The sequence below is a fragment of the Uranotaenia lowii genome, chromosome 2, assembly GCF_029784155.1.
Source record: "Uranotaenia lowii strain MFRU-FL chromosome 2, ASM2978415v1, whole genome shotgun sequence".
Lineage (NCBI taxonomy): Eukaryota > Metazoa > Arthropoda > Insecta > Diptera > Culicidae > Uranotaenia > Uranotaenia lowii.
Window position 1 is genome coordinate 148,415,109 of NC_073692.1, and position 22,547 is coordinate 148,437,655.

The following is a 22,547-nucleotide window of genomic DNA, read 5'->3' on the forward strand; positions in this document are numbered from 1 at the left end:
TCTGAAATAGTAAAAACCTGTAAAACTTCTGAAAATACATTTTTCCTAATTGTATATACGAATAAAATCAACTTTTAATTCTATAATACACAATAATTGAATCAATTATAGATATAATTAAATCAACTTTTTTTTGTATAATTGAATTAACTATATATATAATTGAATCAATTATACAAATATATTTGAATCTAACATATTTATGGTAGAATAAAGAAATTCAATCATACATATGTAGTAGAATCTATGATATTTATAGTTGAGTGCGCAAAATCAATCATATCGATATAGTTGAAGCTATTATATGCATTATTTTGCTCACAAAAACAATCCGATAATCTATTGTATATATGGTTAAAAGTTTCATATTTATAGTTAGCCGAGAATTAATCAGAAATATGATAGAATATAAGTGGATTATTGTTGGCAATACTATACTTTTTTCTCCGTGAAAGTGATGACCTTTTTTTTTTTTTTGGTCATCGCTCCACATTTTCACTCCAATAAGTGTTGTGAGCCTACTTAGTTGAATAATTCTGCTGCATCAAAGCAATCCCTTCAATTCCTTTTTTCAATAAGAATTAACGGGAATCTTTCGATTGCTTTGATTCAGCCACATTTTCACTTTTTCACTTCAGCTATGGTACCTATTCCAGTTCCTTACTAGCCATTTTTCATGACATTCAAAAAAATCAGGCAAAATCAGGCATATTTTCAAAAATCAGGGAGAATCAATGGCTTATCAGGTTGTCAGGCAGAGCCTCGAAAAATCAGGCAACGCCTGAAAAATCAGGCACATTGGCATCTCTGCTCCCAACCGCATCACAAGCCGAAGAAGGATGGAAATAAATACCGGCCAACACCAGGCAGCCAGCGAACCGAGCACTGTGCGTGTGAATGTAGCAAAAGCAACAACAAAAACATCCTTCTAATTCAATCAACCGGCAAACACGGCTAAGCTGTGCGTGTGTATGTAGCAAAAGCAACAACAAAAACATTCCTTCAATTTACCGGCAAACAACACCGGCCAAGCTGCCCGGCTTTAGCAGCTGTGTATATGTAGCGTGTGTATGTAATAGCAGGCAGTAAGCAAAGCACAGTTCTCATTCAATGGGTTTCCCGTTCCTTCACTCCCGTTCCCTTTCCCGTTTCCATCTTAAGACAAAGGAATGCATTGAAAGGAGGCCAAACGCCGGGAAGCCGCCGTTGTACGTTTTTTGTGATTGATCGGTAACAGAAAGCCTATGACAAATATACCTCGTCCTGCATGAAGCTCGAATAGTACACTGGTTAGAATGTCGGACTGGCAAGACGCTACAATTGGTAATGTGAGTTCGATTCTCACTACAGCGCTGTGGTTTTAATTTTTATTTTCTTGTTTCTGGGATGAATTATCCAATAGGAAGGAAATCCCATAAAATGTTTTTCTTGTTTCGCTTGAATGTAGTGGTCATCATTTTGGTTGGGAGCCGAGTCCTTATGCCAGTTACGGTTTTTCAAACATACCGTCTTCGGCACAGTGCACATTTCAGAGCATTATCGGCACAGAGATTTGCTAAAAAGGCATTGGATTTTTGCAACCTCTTCTATGGGTGTACTGATTCTCATACCAGGTATGCTGGAGAGTGGTAAACTCATCCAAATCCTTGCATTCAATAGATAGCGCTCGGACATTCGCTTCATCACCGAGTCAGCGCTCTTTACCGCCGGGTCTTTTTTGGGTGGGTCTTGTTTTGGTCACGCTCTCGCCCAGAGCAGATAACTTTGGCTCTGCGCGTAGCTTCCGGAACAAGTCCGCATACCTTGTGCCTTCTTTCGCTTTCACGATCAGGGCATCACCCCTGGACATCATCCGTTGAGGTTTTGGTTTTGGGGGTAGTTCTGGCTTCATGACAGCCTTTCTTTTCGCGTTCTCCTCCTATTACGAACCATTCTTTTTTTCCGCATTCGCCAGCCTCCTGCACTGTTTTCTTCGTCTGCATCCTCGTAGTCCATAGTTCTCCTTTTTTTTTTGGAGGAATCGTTTACGATAGGAAAGTCGCGATCTCTTTTCGCGGTTCTTTTCGGCATAAACTTCTTCGAAGGTCATTGAGATTCAACCAATTTTGCTTCCTCCAATTCCTTCTCCGCAGCATTGGGTTTTCGCACCAGCTCCGTTCGTTCCTTAACGGCACTCTGCAGAAGCACCATCAATTTTAGCACCCAGGTCTTGATGTGCATGTGCACGTTGTTTGTACTTAGCACAAACTCCAACATCTTGTTGACCATGTCAGCTGCCTCCAAAAGGTCACATTTTTGATACCCCTTTGTGCACCTATTCCTGCGACTGGGACCTGCTCCTCTTGCTGGAAACTTCTGAGGTTTTCAGTGGACCCATCTGAGGCCGGGCTTCTCCTCGCTTCCTTGGCAACCTCCCTGCCAATCTCCTTTCCTAGCTCCTTCACTAATTTGCTTAGTAGAGGACACCTAATGAGTCCTCTTTTAGAAAAGACCTCTGTCTGAGTTCTTCTACTTTCTCCTTCTTCGTCCGAGCTATCGTCAGTTGTCTCGAAATTCCTTCTGTTTCTGATGTTGTTGTTGTTTTGGTTCATGTTTAGTCTCACGAGTAGCTAGGAAAATATACTGTCCACTTGCTTCAGCGCAGCAAGGACTTCATTACTGTGGGGTGCGTCCTGGTGACACATTTGCGACCCACCAGCCTTCCACTTCATCAGCACGGTCTTTCGTATAGAGACGTTTTCGCGACCCTTGAGCGGCACACTTTGGGCAACCTTGGGTTGTTGTATCCAATAAGTTCCGTTGGAAAAGTCAGAGCTCATTGCGTGTTTCTTCATCCATAGAGGGGTTTCGTCAGTTCCGTTTGCGTAGTCCATGTCCATTGCATGTGTCTTTATTAGAGGAAAGTTTCAATCTATTCCGAGTGCATAATCCGAGTTCGTTTGCGTAGGTCATTAATGGGGAGAGAATTGCTGAATTTAGTCGCCTCTTACGACATGAGTCAGTGACCCTGGGGTAGTATTCTGATGCCGCCACCCCACAGCAGCGGCCTGATCCTTATTCTTATCCTTATCCTGATCCTTATCCTGATCCTTATCCTGATCCTTATCCTGATCCTTATCCTGATCCTTATCATGATCCTTATCCTGACCCTTATCTTGATCCTTATCCTGATCCTTATCCTGATCCTTATCTTGATCCTTATCCTGATCCTTATCCTGATCCTTATCCTGATCCTTATCCTGATCCTAGGCCAAAGTTTATTTCCGAATCTGGAACTGATACCAATTACTTATACTATCAGATTTTCAAGATTTGGCTTTTAATCAAATTAATTACTATTAAGCCTCCCGAATGGATCTTTTTTCCAATTTTAAATTAAAATAAACATGCGTTAGATTCGTGATTCTGTAAAAAACGTTGAAAAATCAAAATGTTAAATCATTTTTTTTACAATTCCTTATTCACGAGTACGTTACTAGATTGGTTATTTCATGAGAATATTCTATTATCTTTTTCAAAGGATTTAAACAATCAGGGTCATTCTTCCTCGGAACGCTTCATTCCTATCTTATTCCTATATATTTTGCGTTTTTCTTCACATGGTTGGCTTAGCCATAGTAGTTTCTGCAATACGTGTTCTATGTATCTAGCAAAATATCATATCACCTCAGTTCAATTTTATAAGGGAACAAAAAATACAAAACGGATTTTTAACCATTTTAAAAAACGGTGCATCAGAAAAAAAGACATCGTGAGATAACTTCAAATCGGCTTTTCCACTGTTTTCTAAAACGTCAGTGAGATCCTCCTGCAACAAAATTGATCGATGAGCCGCAAATGTTTAATTTCTTTCCAAACGCCCAGGTTAATCCACTTCGATTGATTCGATTCCACTCCAGAACCAGATCCAGGCATCCAACGACTGAGGGAAAGAAGTTGCCTCTGTTTGAGTTTTACAATTTTCCGCTCGTTGGCGTCGTTCGTTGGTTGGTCGGTTGAATTCTTAGTTACAACATCCCGGAGATGGAAGAAGAAATGGTTGAAAGAAGGTTTTTGCCTCAGGCTCTTGGATAAGGAAACTGAACAAACAGACCAGACCGAGTGAATTTTTTTTTCTCGTTTCCAACTTTACAAAATAAATACCGGGCAGCCAACGGACGGGAAATGTAAAACTAACTTCACAATATAGGTAGTTATAGGTGGTTTCAGGTGTAGTGCTGTTGCTAAGGTGCAAGGAAGCATGTGAACACTCAAGCTAGGATAGGTTCTGTTGAAGCTTAAACTGTTTGACAAATATAAGCCAGAAGCCGTGATACGCGTTTCATTCCTACCGAAAATTTACACAAAAAAAGAAGAAATAAAAATCCAACGTTATTTGACAAACGGCTGAAACGTGTAACGATTTCCTAATGAGCCAACCATCCAACCCAACCAAACATCTGCCTCGTACCTACTCTGATTAAAGCGAAAATTTAATTAACAATCAACAGGCGCTCAACATCAACAGGACACGCTGGAAAGTGGAGTGGCCAAGCTGGAACAGACGGTGGAGAATCTGAACCTCCGGTTGGCACGGCTCCTGGCCGAGTACTCTGCCAGCCAGGCCAAGCTGAAGCAACGGATATCCCGGCTCGAGGAACGGTAAGTTTGTGCTTCGTCTCTCTCTATTTGTTTTTGTTTTTGTATTTGGTTTCGTTTTCTGCCATCAAGGCTTGATGCGGACAGATGCAACGTGCTTTTGGAGACTTTTTTGGAGATACCTACCCAGTGCTTGAGAAAAATTTTTTTTTGTAGCTTATGGTTTTAGCAAAACTATCAACTACGAAAACCTTCATCCGAAAACTTAAACATATATTTTACTCGTTTAACTCAGCAAATAAAAGAAAGGGACCCCGTTAATAGCGATGCCGTTGGTTTCCGACAGGCTTCATTTTGCTCATCTTGAACAAAAGGAGACAGTGAACTTTTTCGCTCCGAATAATTGTGAGCTTATTTTTAATGAGCATTTCATCCTCAGCTGCTGAGAGAGCAGGGAGAAATTTTTTCTCAAACGAATGATCACTCTTCTACTGACAGAGCATTGTTGGTGTGTGACTCTGAAAACAAAACAAAAAAATTACATATGAAATTTGGTCGTTTCACTAAATCACGTGGACAGCTTTAATGTGTGATTTGACCGTCCTCTTTCTACGTGGAATTATGGAATATTGGCCTCAGAATTTGTCAACCTGCTTTATTGTTGGGGACGTTTAATAATTCTGGCATGCTTTTATATCTGATTTTGTAAACAAAGAGGTAATTAAAGATTTACACATTTGTTTCACATTATTTTCAGCATTTTAGCATTTACAACTTTGCTCGGTCGTTTATTTCTCAGCCAGTTACTGAGAAGCTAACGAAAATTTCTCCCTGCGAAAATGAGATTGGGTGACTGCGTGATTGAAATGATCTCCAACAAAATGTGGGTTGCTTGATCGTTTAAAGTGCGAGAAAACATGTTTCTCCCAGGCGTTTGACAAGGAGATGAGAAAAAGTGAGCAAAAATCAAGAGAATCGCAGAAGCCTGGTTTCCGACGAATCGCTTCTTGAGATTTTTAAATTTCACAACACAAGGTATTTAATATAAAAAAAAAAAAATCAAATAAGAAATGGTTTTTTCATTGCAGTCTTCGTGCAGATGGACAGCTGACTTAGATCTTTTGGTATCTGTCGGTCCTGATGGTTCTTACAACCAGAAATCCGCAACAGGTGATACTGAGTCACATCTGCACAGGCCTTAACAAGATACTTTAGTATTGTCTTCCTGGGCTTTGGGGCTTAGGATCGAGGTTTCTCCAAAGAAAACGGAAATGGTTGTTTTTACTAAAAAGCATAGACCAGCTCAGCCAAAGCTTCAACTCCTAGGCAGAACGATCACTCAATCGAGGTGTTTCAAGTATCTTGGGGTTTGGTTTGATTCCAAATGCACCTGGCGAGCTCACATTGAGTATCTGAAAGGAAAATGTCAGCTAAGAATTAATTTTCTCCGATCAATTACCGGCACCTGATGGGAGCCCATCCAGAAGATCGAATAAAACTCTATAGAACAACTATTCTCTCAGTAATGGAGTACGGCAGTTTCTGTTTCCAATCAGCTGCCAAAACACATCTCATTAAACTCGGACGTATGCAATATCGTTGCCTCCAAATAGCTCTGGGTTGTATGCCTTCAACGCACACTACGCGTCTCGAGATTTTGGCAGGCGTACTTCCACTGAAAGATCGCTTTAGCTTACTATCCCTTCGGTTCCTCATCAGGTGTGAGGTCATGAACTCATTGGTGATCGTACATTTTGAAAGGCTTCTTGAGCAAGATCTTCAAACTAGATTTATGTCTATATACCACGTCTTCATGTCCATGCAGGTGAATCCTTCTTCATACTTTCCAACCGTGTTTACATCCCAGATTACGACAATTCTTCTGTCCAGTTTGATTTGTCTATGCAGCAGGAATTTCGTGGAATTCCGGATTCGCATCAACCACTATTGATTCCAAGAATATTTGATGCTAAATATAGACACGTCGATGCTGATAAAATGTACTTTAATGATGGCTCCCTGATAGAGGAATGTTCTGGGTTTGGTGTATTCAATCAAATTTCAAGTGCCTCATTCAGTCTTGAATCTCCATTCTCTGTGTATATTGCAGAATTAGCAGTTATATATTGGGCACTGGACCACATAGCAGCACGACCCGCTGGACACTATACCATTGTTACGGAGCTCTGTTGAGGCTATTTGCTCGATAAGACCCGGAAAGTACTCGCCTTTTTTCCTTGAGAAGATTCAGGTAACGTTGAGTGCTTTATCAATACGCTGCTTTAACATCAACTTTGTTTGGGTCCCATCACATTGTTCGATAGTGGGCAATGAGACTCACTTGAAAAGGCGGGGGCGGTTGAAGGCGACATTTATCAGCGTCAGCCTTCAGCGAATTCTACTTTTTGGCCCGTAGAAACGCTCTCGTTGACTGGCAGCGTAAATGGTACGAGGATGAGTTGGGTCGGTGGCTCCACTCGATTATCCCAAAGGTAAGCCTTAAACCCTGGTTTAATAGGTTGGATCTGAGTCGGGATTTTATTCGTATATTTTCCCATCTCATGTCCAATCATTATTCCTTAGACGCGGTTGCGGCAAAGGTTACCATGACATTGAGCATATTGTTTGGTCGTGTGAGGTCCATCTTGTCACCAGAACGAATTAATTAGACTCCCTTCGAGCCCGAGGAAAACCACCCATCGTTCCAGTGAGGGACGTGCTTGCTGTGAAAGACTTGGACTACATGTTCGAAATCTACCTTTTGCTAAAAGCTATCGATCTACGTCTATAATTCTTAAACTAGCTGATCCCGTACGAACTTCGTTTCGCTAATAACATTAAAAATGTGATAAGATTTTACGTTAATGTATTTATCCAATTTCGATATTCCAAATACTGAAAAAAACCTTTGCTTTGAGAGTATCCTTATTGATAAGTTAAGAACCCTACTTCATAAACGACATATTTTTCGAATCCCGTTATTCAACAAGCACGTTGACCCGTCGAATGAAAATTTGTTTGATAAGATGAAGTAGAAATTTTGTACATGGAATTTATTTTCAAAATACGATGAAATTTCCAACTTTTCAAAATTCAACTAGAGTTAAAAAAAAAACTCCTCATACTCCACTCTAATTTTATCAGGATATCAGACATTTTGCAAGCTGTTAGAATACATAAATACTGGGAACACCATACTGTCATTAAATTTTTTTATATTCTTTCTGTAAAATAAAAGAAAATCAGTTAATTTCCGAGAAATTATGATAATTAAACAATGTAAGTAAGTTTCCGAGCCAAAAATGTTGAAAACATACTTTTTGTTAGAATTTTTAGTAATTGGACCACTGAAGAATATCGAGGTAACATTCCGAAAAAAGTTATCTCTACATTTTCAAATATATCCCAAAATTAATTGATTTTGAAGAAAAAAAACCTAAAAATGAAAGTAAACACTTCAAGTGATGAATCAAGGCCCATTTTTATGAAACATGGATCAGGGATTGACAAGTTATAGCTGTTCAAATTTTAGGACCGACATTTTCTGGACGATGGGCATTTAAGTGTTAAACAAAAACGCAACCAACTGGTCCCAGTCGAGTAGCTAAACAGCGTGGCACTTGGCATCTTATTCTTTTATTTACTTTAAAAAATCTGTTAATGATGCTGAGAGTGCATGGCGACTGACAATGTCTCTTACCAGGATATTTCGAAGCATCTGGAGGATCAAACCGATAAACAATTTCAAACACATATCTTGGAAAATTTAAATTTGTGTCCATTTAGTACCCCAGCAAACATTTTTGTAGGTATATTTCTCAACAAACTTTGCTATACGCTTCATATACATTATAAAATCATCTTATATAACTCGAAAAAACAGCATTTACGTACTAAAGTGGAGGCAATATACAAACATATTTTTAACTTCTGGCTTATGCGATAAGTGTTGTTAAAATTGGACGATATACAACACCTTTTACCGTACATCCTGACAGTATGCGAGAGAGCGCAAGTTTTGTTCTCAATGCATGCAAACCGTTGCCAGCGACAATACTTGCTGCTTCTCTCATTGGACAGTTTAACCAAATGGACCCTCTGATTTTTAGAAATCTGGTTGCACTGCTAATCGCAGAGAGAACAACAAGGTTGTTTTCTCACTTGAATCCCGCACGCGGGAGACAAATTTGCAAACATGGCGCAATTTTTTCATATACGAGTCGGTAGACTTTAACTAACCATTTTTACGATCATTTACTTGGTTTGGTAGGAATTACGATTCGCATTAACATTGTTAACGAATTGAGCTGACATTTCTAATGCGATGTTATGTTTGCTGGGACAACTTTGGGGTGTCTGTCTCACCCAAATTTTTTTTCCAAAACGCTTGTTGCTCAAGCCTGTCTACCATAATTCGCAGATTTTCCTTCAAGTTGTCCAAAAGAAGCCAAATAAACTTTCCACCGATAAAAATTCTGAAAATTTTGCGAGTTATGAACTATTTTCTGAATAGATAATAATATATAGAATGGGGCATTTGCAAAATATTTTTTTTTGTTGTTTGCTGTTATGAGACATTGCTTGCTGAAATTCAATAGAGCCTTGGAAGTGTTGATCTATTTTAGCGAACATGTTCTTATCATTAGAAAGATATGAGATAAGAACCTCTTACCTTCCGGAGTTTTGAAAATTTTTGTTTTACTCCACAGAGCGAAACAAGAAAAACAGTGAATAAATTGTAGTTACTAATGAGAACAACAGAATTGGCCTGATTCAATGTACTTACACATACGAAACTGAACACTCGATCTTGTTGATGCTTTTATTATGCCATGTGGCTTGGCTTCATCTCCAAATCATCCAATTTTAGCTGTACGGAATTTTTCGACATCTCGTCCTGCTAGCGGTCCAACTTTCTGGCATACGATTTGACCGCCATATTTTGACCATTTTATTAGTGAACCAATTTATTACCGTGTGACGCACTGTAGATTATATCACAGCGCTCCTAGTGGTCGGATTTGAAATATTTTAGCAGTACTTTGTTTTGAAATGGTTCCTCTATCAGTACTGAAAATTTCATTACGATTCGTTTTTAGAAAGCCACGTCAAAAATCCGACGTGGTCAGGTTCAAAAATCGAAAAATTATTGAAAATGGTCAAATCGACCGCCTGTAGCTTTCTCAAACGTTTCCGTGCGCCGTGTGCCATATTATTGATCGGCAGGTATGGCAGCGTCATACAGGAACTAAGGAATGACATCGGTAAGAAATTCAATGCCGACCGTCAGAAGGATTCGTCTGCGCGAAGGAATACGATCTTATCGCGCCAGTAAGCAACCAATACGAACATTGAAGCAGAATGTAGTAGCCAAAAGACGTGCCTGGAAATTATACAACAAGGTACGACGGATGCATCCTCATGGATGACGAAACACACGTGAAGATGGATTTTGTGCAGCTTCCTGGTCAAAAATTTTATAAAGCCACCGCACTGGTCGGGGTGATGTCCCCGCCAAGTTCAAATTCGTTTTTGCTGATAATTTTGCAAGAAAGTGTTTGATCTGGCAAGGTATTCGCAGCTGCGGACTAAAAACCCAGGTTTTTGTGGCAAACAAGACCATGAACTCCAAGATGTACAAGGAAGAGTGCCTGAGAAAACGTACATACAGTGATATCGGGACAACGGGGTGGATTTTGTCGAAAAGGACATCAACCCACCCAACTGCCCTCAATTCTGCCCTACCGAAAAATATTGGGAAATTGTCAAGCAGAAGATGAAGAAGAATGGTAGGACGACTTGGGATGCAACAGAGAAGAAGAGATGGTGGAGTCAGGTTATCGGCTCTGATTACGCAGTGTTTCGTTGCGATCGAAGTCCACTCAACAGCGAAAAATCGACCGGAGGCGGTGTGTTACTTGCTGTTAAATCTAAACTCCCCGCCATGCTTATTGAAGACGACTCTTGGGTTAATCTGGAAATTCTTTGGACTCGCATCGATCTTGGTGATCGGAAACATTATGTGTGCGTAGTGTACGCGCCTCCTGATCGTTCCAGTGACCTGGTTGTAGCCGAATCTTTTTCACGTTGCCTCTCTAAGGTCAGTTCCATTTGCTCTCCTGAAGATGACATCCTCGTCATCGGCGACTTCAACATGCCTGGCTTGAAATGGTGCTTTTCACAGGGCGGATTCCTGTTTCCAGATCCTGCGCGTTCTTCTTTCACGTCACCTTGCAGCGTCTACTTAGATGCCTTAAGCACAGCGACTCTACGACAGATAAATTACATTGAAAACGAGAACGGAAGGATGCTTGACCTCTGCTTTGTTAACGAAGGGTTCAGGATTCCGACGATCGATTAAGCTCCAGCTCCACTCGTCAAAGACGTCCTACATCACCCAGCTCTAGTGGTCTCACTCGGTGCCGCTAGGTTATATTCTCCCATTGAGAAAACGTCTTACTATAATGATTTTAAGAATATGGATTCCGAGGCTATATTGCGCGTTCTGGAATCCATCGAATGGGAAGTCGAGCTCGATCTTTCTAATCCCAACGCAGCTGCAGTGAACCATGATCGCAAAGCTCGGACGCTTAGGATTCTGTGGATCTCTACTGGACTGGTTCCGGAGTTATGTAGAGGGACGTAAATTATCCGTTCGAACTGGTGAATCCTTTTCCAGGCCATTCCCTGCCCCCTCAGGAGTACCCCAAGGAAGCCATTTAGGACCGATAATTTTCGTAATCTACTTCAATGACGCACTCTCGCTCCTTGTAGGCACAAAACTTGCTTATGCTGATGACCTGAAACTTTTTCACGCCATAAACAACCAAGACGATATCGACTTTTTACAGCAACAATTTTCAACAGCATGCAATTCAACCGAAAGCTCAGTTGGCAAGTCGATTGCTTTCTGCGCCAATGTCCGTGAGTTCGAGCCCAAGAGTAAACATCGATCACAGTTGTACCGGATAAGTTTTTCAATGACTTGTCCGCCAACTTCATCGTTGATATAAGTCGCGAATGACATAAAGATGTTAAAACGGCTATAACCGAAACAAAAAAACAGCAGCAATTTTGCGTATTTGCTCACTGGTGCGACATTAACTGCCTGCCGTTGAACCGCAGCAAATGCTCGGTTATATCATTTTCCCGTAAGCGGCACACTCTTCGTGCGGAGTACATCCTTGGAAGCGAAACCATCACCCGAGTAGAACACCTCAACGATCTAGGAGTTATCCTCGATCAACGGCTGGAGTTCAAGACTCACACGAACTATGTTGTTGACAAAGCTTCTAGAAACCTTGGATTCCTGTTTCGCATGGCCAAAGACTTCAAAGACGTGTACTGCCTTAAAAGTCTTTATTGCTGCATAGTTCGTTCCATCCTCGAGTACGCATCAGCTGTCTGGTGACCCTTCTATCAGAACGGAGCTGAACGAATCGAGGCTATCCAGCGGCGCTTCCTGCGGTATGCCCTACGTCACTTGAATTGGCACGATCCGCTTCGTCTGCCAAGCTACGAAAATCGTTGCCGCCTTCTAGACTTGGACACGCTTCAAGTTCGTAGGAACGCTACTCGGGCTCTAGTTGTGGCTGACCTGCTGACATCGAGAATAGACTCTCCCACGCTGCTGGAGGCTGTCCCTCTCAGTGTACGACCTCGAGGATTATGAAACCAGCATTTGCAGCTCTACGTTCCCATTCGGCTGAACAACTATGGGGCCAACAGCGCTTTTGTCGGAATCTTAAAAACTTTTAATCGTTTTTCTGCGCATTTCGACTTTGACGTTTCAAAAATGTGTTCCGAATGAAAATATTAGACGTGTCCAGAACTGTGTCGAGTGGATTTTAATTCTGATAAGTTTTTTTTTCTTGTAGGGGAGAGCCCACTGCGACCAGTAGTTGATCTATTGTGGTAATTACCCCGCGTTACTGTATGCTATCAGGCTCACCTGCACTATGGGTTGAAGTGACAGTTGATTTCTGACTAAGCATTTTATCCCAATCGGGTATGATATCAAAGATGTATGATATAACCTTCTTAGGGCTGATATGCAACCATATGTGTTGTGCGCTTATTAACTTTGCCCCAAGAGCACGCTCTCTCCTATTTAGGAGGGCGCAGCAGTTGCATAGAAGATGCTCTGCAGTTTCTTTTTCGAACCCGCAGAACCGACAGTCGTCGTTTTGAATAATGTTCATCCGTTTGATATGTTGTTTTGTTGGACAATGTCCGGTCAAGAGACCTGTGTAAGTACTTAACTCGTGCTTATTTAAGTTCAACATATTTTTGGAGAGTCGTGCGCTTGGTTCTATGAATCTTTTCGCCTGAGCTGCTCCCTCTGCTGTTCTCCAGTTGGAGCCAATAGTGGTGCTTTCCCAGTTCTTGAGTTCCATATTTAAGGCACTCCTCGATACTCCGCAAAAGGGTTCTGGTCCAATTAACAGGCCCTGAGATCCTTCCCTAGCTAGCTGGTCTGCTTCTTCGTTCCCTAGGATACCTCAGTGGCCTGGAACCCAGAATAAAAATACTCTGTTCCGTATGGCCAGGTTTCTTAGTGCAACAATACACTCCCATACTAGCTTGGAGTAACATGTGAACGTACTAAGTGCCCGGAGAGCGGCCTGGCTGTCAGAAAATATATAGATACTTGTGTACCTGTATCCTCTTTTCAAACAGGCTAAAGTGCATTCTAGAATTGCTTGAACTTCTGCTTGGAATACTGTTGGCCAGTTTCACATAGGAATTGAGATCCTGAGTCTAGGTCCGAACACCCCTGCCCCAGTTCTATTATCCATTTTTGACCCATCAGTAAAGAATTTAATCGATCCGGGAGGAACCTCAGGACCACCTGACTCCCACACGTCCCTATCGTTGATAGTTACATTGTATGGTATGTCTAGGTTGAAAACGGGCTCCATCCAGTCATCATTCTTTACAATAAGTGAGTTTATTTTAAATTTATTTAGGATTTTTAGATGTCCTGTAAGATCCCCCTCATAGAGAGTTTTGATTTTTGAGAGTCTCAAGGCACTACGTTCTGCCTCTAACTCAATAAATTGATGTAGTGGCAGAATATTTAGTAGTGCATTCAGAGCCTCGCTTGATGTGCTTCGCATAGCGCCAGTTATAGATAGCGTTGCTATTCTTTGAAGCTTCGCTAGTTTCTTCCGGGCCGTAGCTTGCACAGTTTTGGTCCACCATACTAAGGAGGCATAGGAGATTTTGGGTCTTATTATAGCTGTAAATATCCATTGGACGATTTTCGGCCTTAGTCCCCATTTTTTTCCTACTCCTTTGAGGCAAACCCATAGAGCTGTTGTAGCCTTGGCTATCAATGCTCTAACTGTGGGTTCCATGATAGTTTTGAGTCTAGTATGATTCCTAGATATTTCACCTGTGATTCGAAGTTTAGCACTTCCCCATCTAGTGTTAGAGGTTTTAGGGCAGTTTTTCGTCTCATAATGAATGCTATCACAGTAGTTTTGGAAGGGTTAATGTTCAGTCCCTCTTCACTGCACCAGAATAGAGCGTAGTTAAGTGCAGATTGCATTCTATTAGACAACACATTCTCATGTTTTCCCCGAACTATAATAACTACGTCATCAGCAAAGCCAATAACTTCGAATCCCATAGATACAAGTTTGTTTAGGAGGTCGTCCACGATCAGTGACCACAACAACGGTGATAGAACCCCACCTTGGGGACATCCCTTAGTTGGAGTGGTTCTGATCGTAAGTCCTCCCAAGCTTGCATAAATGGTTCTATCTATCAGCATGGTCCTAGTCCAGTCAACAATTACCATGTAGCACCCTCGTCTTTTCATAGCTGATTCGATTGAGTAATGAGATGCGTTGTCGAATGCCCCTTCAATGTCTAGAAAAGAAGCAAGTGCTATTTCTTTTGCCTCCATAGTCTTTTCTAGTTTTTGTGTTAAGGTATGTAAGGCCGTAACCGTTGACATACCTTTTTTGTAAGCGAACTGAAAATTGTTCAGCTTACATAAGCTAAGATACTGAGATCTAATGTGCTCGTCAAGTATCTTCTCCATTATTTTCAAAATAATGGATGTCAGACTGATAGGTCTGAATGCCTTTGGTTGAGTTTTATCTTTCTTCCCTGGTTTCGGGATGAAGATAACGCGCACCTTCTTCCACTGGGTGGGAATATGACAGAGGGTCATACTGGCGACAAACATCTCTACCAAGGCAGGTGTTACCATTTGTTTTGCTTGCTGTATCTGGATTGGCATAACTCCATCTTCACCAGCATAAAGCTGCTTTAAAGCAATGGCTCGAATGTACTTATTGCCCAGTTAACCATTGACGGTGTAAAGATTGTGCGCGATTTGCGGAGAGCTTCCTCGCGTCTAACACTTCGACTGGGTCTTCCAGCCGGAGTGTCCATGATCTCTAACCCTTCGATGGAGCCTGGAAAATGCGTACTTAGTAGTAATTGAAGTGTTTCTTCTGGGTCTGTAGTAAGCTCCCCATTGTTTTTCTTCAATTGACCCAGTCCATTTGAGTGTTCTTTAGATAGAACTTTCTGGAGCCTGGCAGATTCTGGCGTAGTTTGAATGGATTCACACATGTGCCTCCAACTACTTCTTTTAGCTCTTCGAATATTTGTATTGTACTCAGTTAGGGACTTACGATAGTCATCCCAGTTTGAGTCAGCTTTTGCTTTGTTGAAAAGTATTCTTGTTTTTTTCCTTAACTTTTCTAGTTGTCTGTTCCACCAAGGAACTCTTCTGGTTGAAACACGTTCCATCAGTGGACAGCTTGCTTCGAAAGCGTATATGATTTTATTGTATGTATGATTTTATGTAAAACTGTTTGAAGCTTCCTCTAATTGCTTTGTTGTGCGTATTTTCCCATCCAACAAAGGTTTACAAGCTTCAAGTGTGTGTTTGTAGAGATCCCAGTTGGTGTTCCTAGGGTCTCTATAAACGTCCCTGATTATTTCTCCTCCCACTATGTCGAATGAATATGTCTGTGATCAGACAGTGATTCTTCATCCGACACCTCCCAGTTATTTATTTTCCCTAGAAGCAGTGGTGTACATAGAGTTAAATCGAGGACTTCTTGTCTGTTCGCCGTTGTGAACGTAGGTATGTTTCCCTCGTTACATATTTCAATATGGTTTTGTGGAAGAAACTCTAATAAAGACTCACCTCTGTTGTTGATGTCTGTACTTCCCCACAGCGTGTGATGTGCGTTAGCATCGCAGCAGATGAGAAACTGCTGGTTTTGTGCCCGGCATGTTCTTACAAATTCTACTACCATCAGTGGGGGTATATCGGTGCTATCTCCTGGGAAATACGCCGAGGCTACACTTACCGTGTGCTTACCTCTTGGTGTCGGTATTTCCATTCGTATAGCCGTGATGTCTCCGTCGATAAATTCTGTAAAGCGAGTAAATTTAATTCTTTTATTAACTAGTAAAGCAGCCCTTGGGTGAGCGCTTCTATCGTCGTAAAGAATCTTACCATTCGGCGTGTAAAGCCCTTGTACTTTACCTTTGTTAACCCAAGGTTCCTGGATAAAGGCAAGGTCCAGGTTTTCGGAGACGTATCTTCTCAGTAGTGTACTCGAGGCTCCTACTGCATGATGAAGATTCGCCTGAACACATTTTAGGGTGTTCATTTTTGTTGTTTTTTGCCCGTGATGGTGGGGCAAGGCACCGGCTTTTTGCCATTTGCACATGTTTGCTTGTCTCGTTTTGGTTTGCTTCATGTGCTGAGGCTTCTTGAACCAGTCTTAGTAGTTCTGAATTTTGTGTTAGCAGGTTTGTTGATGGTTCTTTACCTTTAGAACTGCTCATTCCACTCGGGCCTGGTTTAAGTTGATCTTGTTCCAAACATGGGACCATATTCAACAACCCAGTCCCTTCCGGTGAGCGATCTGCATTGAATTTACTGAGGCTTTTCTCATTTTATTATTATTATTATTATTATTATTATTATTATTATTATTATTATTATTATTGTTGTTTATTAATCTGACAACGAGGTCTACATGAAAACTTAAAAACTATTTAACTAATATTATACAAATCAAAAACAAGTAAACCGGCATTTAGATTTCATGTAGAAGTAGGGAACGAATAACGGAAGATGATAGATTATAATCAAAGCATTCATAATATTCGTTAAAAGTTGAGCACATTGCTCGGATTGGTTCGTATTGTCCGTAGCCCGTTCGGTGGAAGTTTAACCGCAGTGGTTCTCTGGATCGAAGGGTTCTCGGGATAACATTCAGGTTGATTTTTTCCAATATAGCAGGAGCGTCGATTTCACCCAGTAAGATTTTTGCGACGAACATAGTTTTTAGCAGATTCCTTCTCTGGTCCAGAGTTTCCCGTTTGTCCCTGAGTCTTGTCCCTGGTCCATAGGTTGGCCCTGGTCCTTCGACTCTGGTTCATTGAGATTGAGTGTCGCCAAGGTACTTTCTTTGCTAATCGACTCTCCTTCTGTGGATTGGACCTGGTCTGTCGCCGACAGGTCCTTTACAAGGCCCTGTTTTAGCTGCCCGGGTCCTTGAGCAGCTTTATCGGTGGTGTTCCCTTCAACAGTTCTGCTTTCTGGATTTTTCTTGGTTATTTTCCAGATTTTACTGGAACCAAATCCATAGTATATGACGAAGTTCCTCTTCTCCAACTCTTTCATCGAGGTTTCGTCTACGGTGAAAACCACTTCGAGAGCTTCGTTCTTTTTGTGGATATCGTAGAATCTCCAGCTTTCAGTACTAAGCTCATCGTTTTGGCTCTCGATTGTAGCCTGAATCGTACCGATATCGTCCTCGGCAGCTCCAGGTAAGTGAGCCTTAAGGATCTCCTATCTTGGGATTTGATTATCTCCAACGGCGACTAGTTCAGCTCCTACCCATGGCTTGATTGTTGGTATAACTTGCTTTAGCCAGTCCGATGTAGCCTGGTCAAGACACGTTACAATCATGAAGCCAGACTTGTACGAGCATTGAGCGAACTTCGGTTTAAGTTTCTCCTGCCTTTGACCGAGAACAGCCCGTTTTATCGCCTGCTGTACCATTTTAAGTTGTTCTGTTTTCAGCTGTGTGCTGGGGTAATTTTTGGCTAGTATGCCTACCCTCACAGAACCAGCAACCTCACTGTAGGAGGACCTTTGCTTTGACTTGCCTTTTGTTTTCTCTTTTGGTCTTATTGGGCGACTGGCCCTATGTAGACCTTCACGAGCATCATTGGCGTGTGGTCGAGCTTGTCTTGGTTCATTTGAGTGCGGCTGTCTCGTTGGGGCTAGTGGCCCTCTAGCCTTCTTGGCTTTCGATTTTTCCACACTGCTCGAACCAGCGTTATCTCCACTACGCGCCCGTTTTGCGTTTTTTGCAGGGGGCGTACCCTTTGCAGTGGAGATTAGGCGCATTGCCTCTTCGTATGGTACGTTTTTGGCCATTCTGATAAGTTATTTAGGATTAAGTTATCATTTGGATCAACATGTGATCCGTTGATTTTTTATACAAATTAACAAATAAACAAAATGGCCGCTGAGGTCAGCGAACAGGGTGTGCAAACTATGATGAGTGGTATTCGACGAAAAATTCGAGATTTCACATCAGAATATTTTTTTGTTATTTTTCCTTTAAAGTGCAATAAAAAATCTACATTTTGAGTACAAAACATTTTTATTTCGTTTACTTAGCTCCGAGATAGACCCGTTTAAATGCGTTCAGATTTAAGATGAGGGGATTTTTTTTTATTATCTGACAATTTGCGCCGGGGGTCTTCAGATTTTCCCCAAAATTGAAAATTTGGTTCATTTTTGCGACTTAAAAACACATGTATTTTTTTCAGATTTCTAACATTTTTATTTTTTGAGTTAGCTTCGGTTAGATTTTTTTGTAAATAAAAAATAACCATTTTTCAAAGCTACATAACTCTGTTGTTTCTCAACGGAAATTATAAAATAACACATCAAAATGCATTGAAATTTTATCAGCTTTCCAAATAGAATAGTTGAAAAAAATTAAATAATGACCTTCAACATGAAAAGTTGTAAATAAACTTTAAATGGCGTCTAAAAGTACCGGCTGCACCACCGAATATTTTGCAAAAAATACCATTGTATAGCTCGATTCATGATGCAACTTTCATCTGAAGACACCAAAGTGGGCCATTAACACCTTGAAGAGTTATGAAAGAAATAATGACAATAAATCTCTATTTTTGCATTGAAAACAAACAATGGTCGAACAACTGCACTCACATATGGAGATAGCAAGCAGTTCTAACAACATGGAAACAAAAGAACTTACCAAAGCAGGTAAAAAACACTTCTTTTTCGTGCTTTGTAGAGTGTTTGCAGCAAAACTGACTTTAAATTTTAACCAAAATTTTGAGTATCGTATTGTTTATGTGATATAACTAATAATGGGAATGTTGCTTTTACAACCTGGTCATATACTATATAACTTATTAATTTTTCGATCAAATATCATTGTGAAGCATAATCAATGCCAATAGTAGAAGGTTCAGTCCCTGTGTTTAGGATCACAAAAATGTGATTAAAAAAAATGAAATATAGACGTGCTTTACATAGTTTTTATATCGGGAGCTAAGCACTGGACACCAAAATCCTTTCCCATTGATCAAAAAAGTATGAGAAAGTGGCACAAATGTTACCGTATTCGTTTTCTACATTCGCCCAGTTTTGAGGTTTACCATACTAGAACGAACATAATTCGTCGTAAGTGTTTTGCTACCTCGATCTCTCACACACGAATCTTCAGTGTTCCACCGTCCATTTTTAATCAAATCTGGAGAATTACGGATGCAAAACTTAGCGCATAAACATCTTAAAATGACAGTAAAATGTGCATAACTTGTTGTGACCTGGTGCAAAACTGGGTATTAACGAATACGTTATTAGATTTTTGGATATAACATGAAGTCAGTTAAGCTGCAACAATCTACCGCCCCTTCTTTCATAACAGTCCCATATACAAAAATAAGCAAGCGAGACAATCAGCTTTTTCTGTTTTGGAATATATTTTTAAATTGTGACCACCACTTTCAGCATAGACGAAAATCGTTTCTTGGTTGTCATAATAAATCGTTAGGCCTGAAATTTTCGAAATTGGGTTATTGGTAAGGTCGAGAGCACCATTTTTATTCATTATGGGACTGTTAATCGACCATATTTGAAACCTTTTTCGAATCTACTATCATAACAGTCCCATACAAAATATATTTTTCTCACCAAGCTACTTTCTAAGACTTAAATTTGATCATTTTTGAACTTCCAAATGCAATTGTAAGAAAAGAAAACATACTATTGCAAAAAAATATGAATTCTACATTGTAAGTTGAATCTTTTTACGATTTTTGATTGCATCCGATAGTTTTTCGCTCAGGAAGTCATTCCTAAGAAAGTTAGACCTGCCTTCGAAAACTAGTGTGCTTCATTCGACATCAAGTGAGTTAAAAAAATGTTTAAATGATTCAAAACAATAAACCAAAGACTATTTCGCCGAAAGAAACATTGAAAAGTAACCAAACCCGTGGTATTTCACATATGGGACTGTTATTCAGGTATATTTGATACAGGACAGCCACGAATTGATTTTTTTTTTCGAAATTTCTAGAACAAAACCTCTTTTTTTAGTCTTTTATGTTGAAGCCTTATGTTGACCTAAAATGACGAAAATTCATATTGGACTGTTATGCGAGTAAGGGCAGTCTGAAAAGGACGAAAAAATAGTGTTTTACCAGCTTTGATAAGTTCTTTTGTTTCCATGTTGTTAGAACTGCTTGCTATCTCCATATGTGAGTGCAGTTGTTCGACCATTGTTTGTTATCGATGCAAAAAAAGAGATTTATTGTCATTATTTATTTCATAACTCTTCAAGGTGTTAATGGCCCACTTTGGTGTCTTCAGATGAAAGTTGCATCATGAATCGAGCTATACAATGGTATTTTTTGCAAAATATTCGGTGGTGCAGCCGGTACTTTTAGACGCCATTTAAAGTTTATTTACAACTTTTCATGTTGAAGGTCATTATTTAATTTTTTTCAACTATTCTATTTGGAAAGCTGATAAAATTTCAATGCATTTTGATGTGTTATTTTATAATTTCCGTTGAGAAACAACAGAGTTATGTAGTTTTGAAAAATGGTTATTTTTTATTTACAAAAAAATCTAACCGAAGCTAACTCAAAAAATAAAAATGTTAGAAATCTGAAAAAAATACATGTGTTTTTAAGTCGCAAAAATGAACCAAATTTTCAATTTTGGGGAAAATCTGAAGACCCCCGGCGCAAACCCGTCAGATAATAAAAAAAAATCCCCATGAGTTATGCTTTAATACACATACATAGATTAATAAGACATCAGCAACCAGATATTGGTCAGCCGAAAAAGTTTAAACATAATTTTTGTCTTCTGTGTTCAACATTATCGAAACCAGCCGTCACTCTCAACAAACTTCTATCTGCCAAAGCAATGGTCCATCGCATCCTTGAACCTGTCGTGTCACGGCAATTAACCGAACCGACCAAAAAATTCGCCATCAAGGACCATCATTCACCAGACCAATGACCGAGGACCGTTTCATTTAGCTACGAAATAATGGAGTCGTATATTCCAGTAATTGAAAACGGGTATTTAGTGTTTGTTGGAAGCCCGTTTCTTTTTTTTTCCTGCTCCCTTTTTCCATTTTTGTTGACTGCGAGCAATCGAAATACGGCGTTTATTTTTGGCGTGACACTCGCTGATCCCGGGGTCAATAAAACAAAGTAGATTAAAAGGATCTCGGGCAACAGGATTTTGCGTCCACTTCTGTGGGAACATAAGCTTCCAGCCAGGAGGAGGACAATGACTCGGGAATGAACGAGAGCTTTTAATGCTCCATCATCGGCATGGGAACCAAAACTAATGGACATGTGAATGAGGATTTTTAGGAGTCAGTGAAATGGAACTTGAATTTTCAACCAAAGCATAGAATCTTATGTGCTATTTGCCTCAAACACACCAAGATCGTATCTCGGTTCCCGGACACAGCAGTTTTCCTTTAATCTTTTCACGAAGGTACGGAGAAATTGTCAACCGGTATAAAAAAATCTCTGAAATTTCGACCAACCTGAGCGTATAAAATTTCATTACTCGAACTCACCATTCGCTTCTCAATTGGCCCAGTGCGCACTTCCTTATCGTGGAAAAATCTGCCACTGGCAGTTGCGGAAATACATTCAATAAGTACCGTGGCTTACCGATAATGGCAACAATGCCATTATGGGGCAATTTGGTGACAGCTGAAATCGTTTCGATTTTCCCGAGCAACTGATTTCGAGTGATTTGATTTCACATAAATGGGTTTTAAAAGAATTAACAATTTTTTTTAAACAAAATCATTTTTCTCTTAAAATGACAAAAATGACAAAAATGACAAAAATGACAAAAATGACAAAAATGACAAAAATGACAAAAATGACAAAAATGACAAAAATGACAAAAATGACGATCCGCATTTTCCTAATTTTAAACTTTCCGCTCGACTTTAGCTTCAAAGTTCAATTAGCCAACCTCTCAACTCGCTTGGTTTTCAACTCGGTAAGCCATCTATCAATTAAGTCTCAAGTTTCTACTTCATTTCTCATTTTAAATACGCGCAAGCTCGTCTTGCCCTTATTTCATCTAACTATTTTAACCCTCATTCTTCCCTGAAATTTTTACCCGTTATAGTCCCTGAAGTTTCAATTTGACACAACTGAATAAAACCAATATATCTCTCTACCACACTTCAGTTTTCCGTTATTCAAAGTTTAAGAAAAAAAATCCTAAAATGCCACTGGAAAAAGGCTGTAGATCAGCTCCCGACTGTTCAAAAAAAAGTTTAACTAAGTGTCTGAAAACTTGGCGTAATTTGGCTTATTTTTGCATTTTTAGATTTTCAAAATACGAAACACAGCATTTTGACGAATTTTCAAAACTAGTTGAT

At 40.1% G+C, this 22,547-nt stretch overlaps 1 protein-coding gene across 2 annotated transcripts in view; it reads left to right on the top strand.

Moving 5' to 3' along the window:
* LOC129749438 (cyclic nucleotide-gated cation channel subunit A) overlaps window positions 1-22,547 on the top strand; it is a 721,507-nt gene that overhangs the window by 683,080 nt on the left and 15,880 nt on the right. For both annotated transcript variants that reach the window (XM_055744412.1, XM_055744413.1), the window contains one exon: window positions 4,491-4,641. In XM_055744412.1, the coding sequence (XP_055600387.1) occupies window positions 4,491-4,641 (151 nt within the window). The remainder of the gene's footprint in view (window positions 1-4,490; window positions 4,642-22,547) is intronic.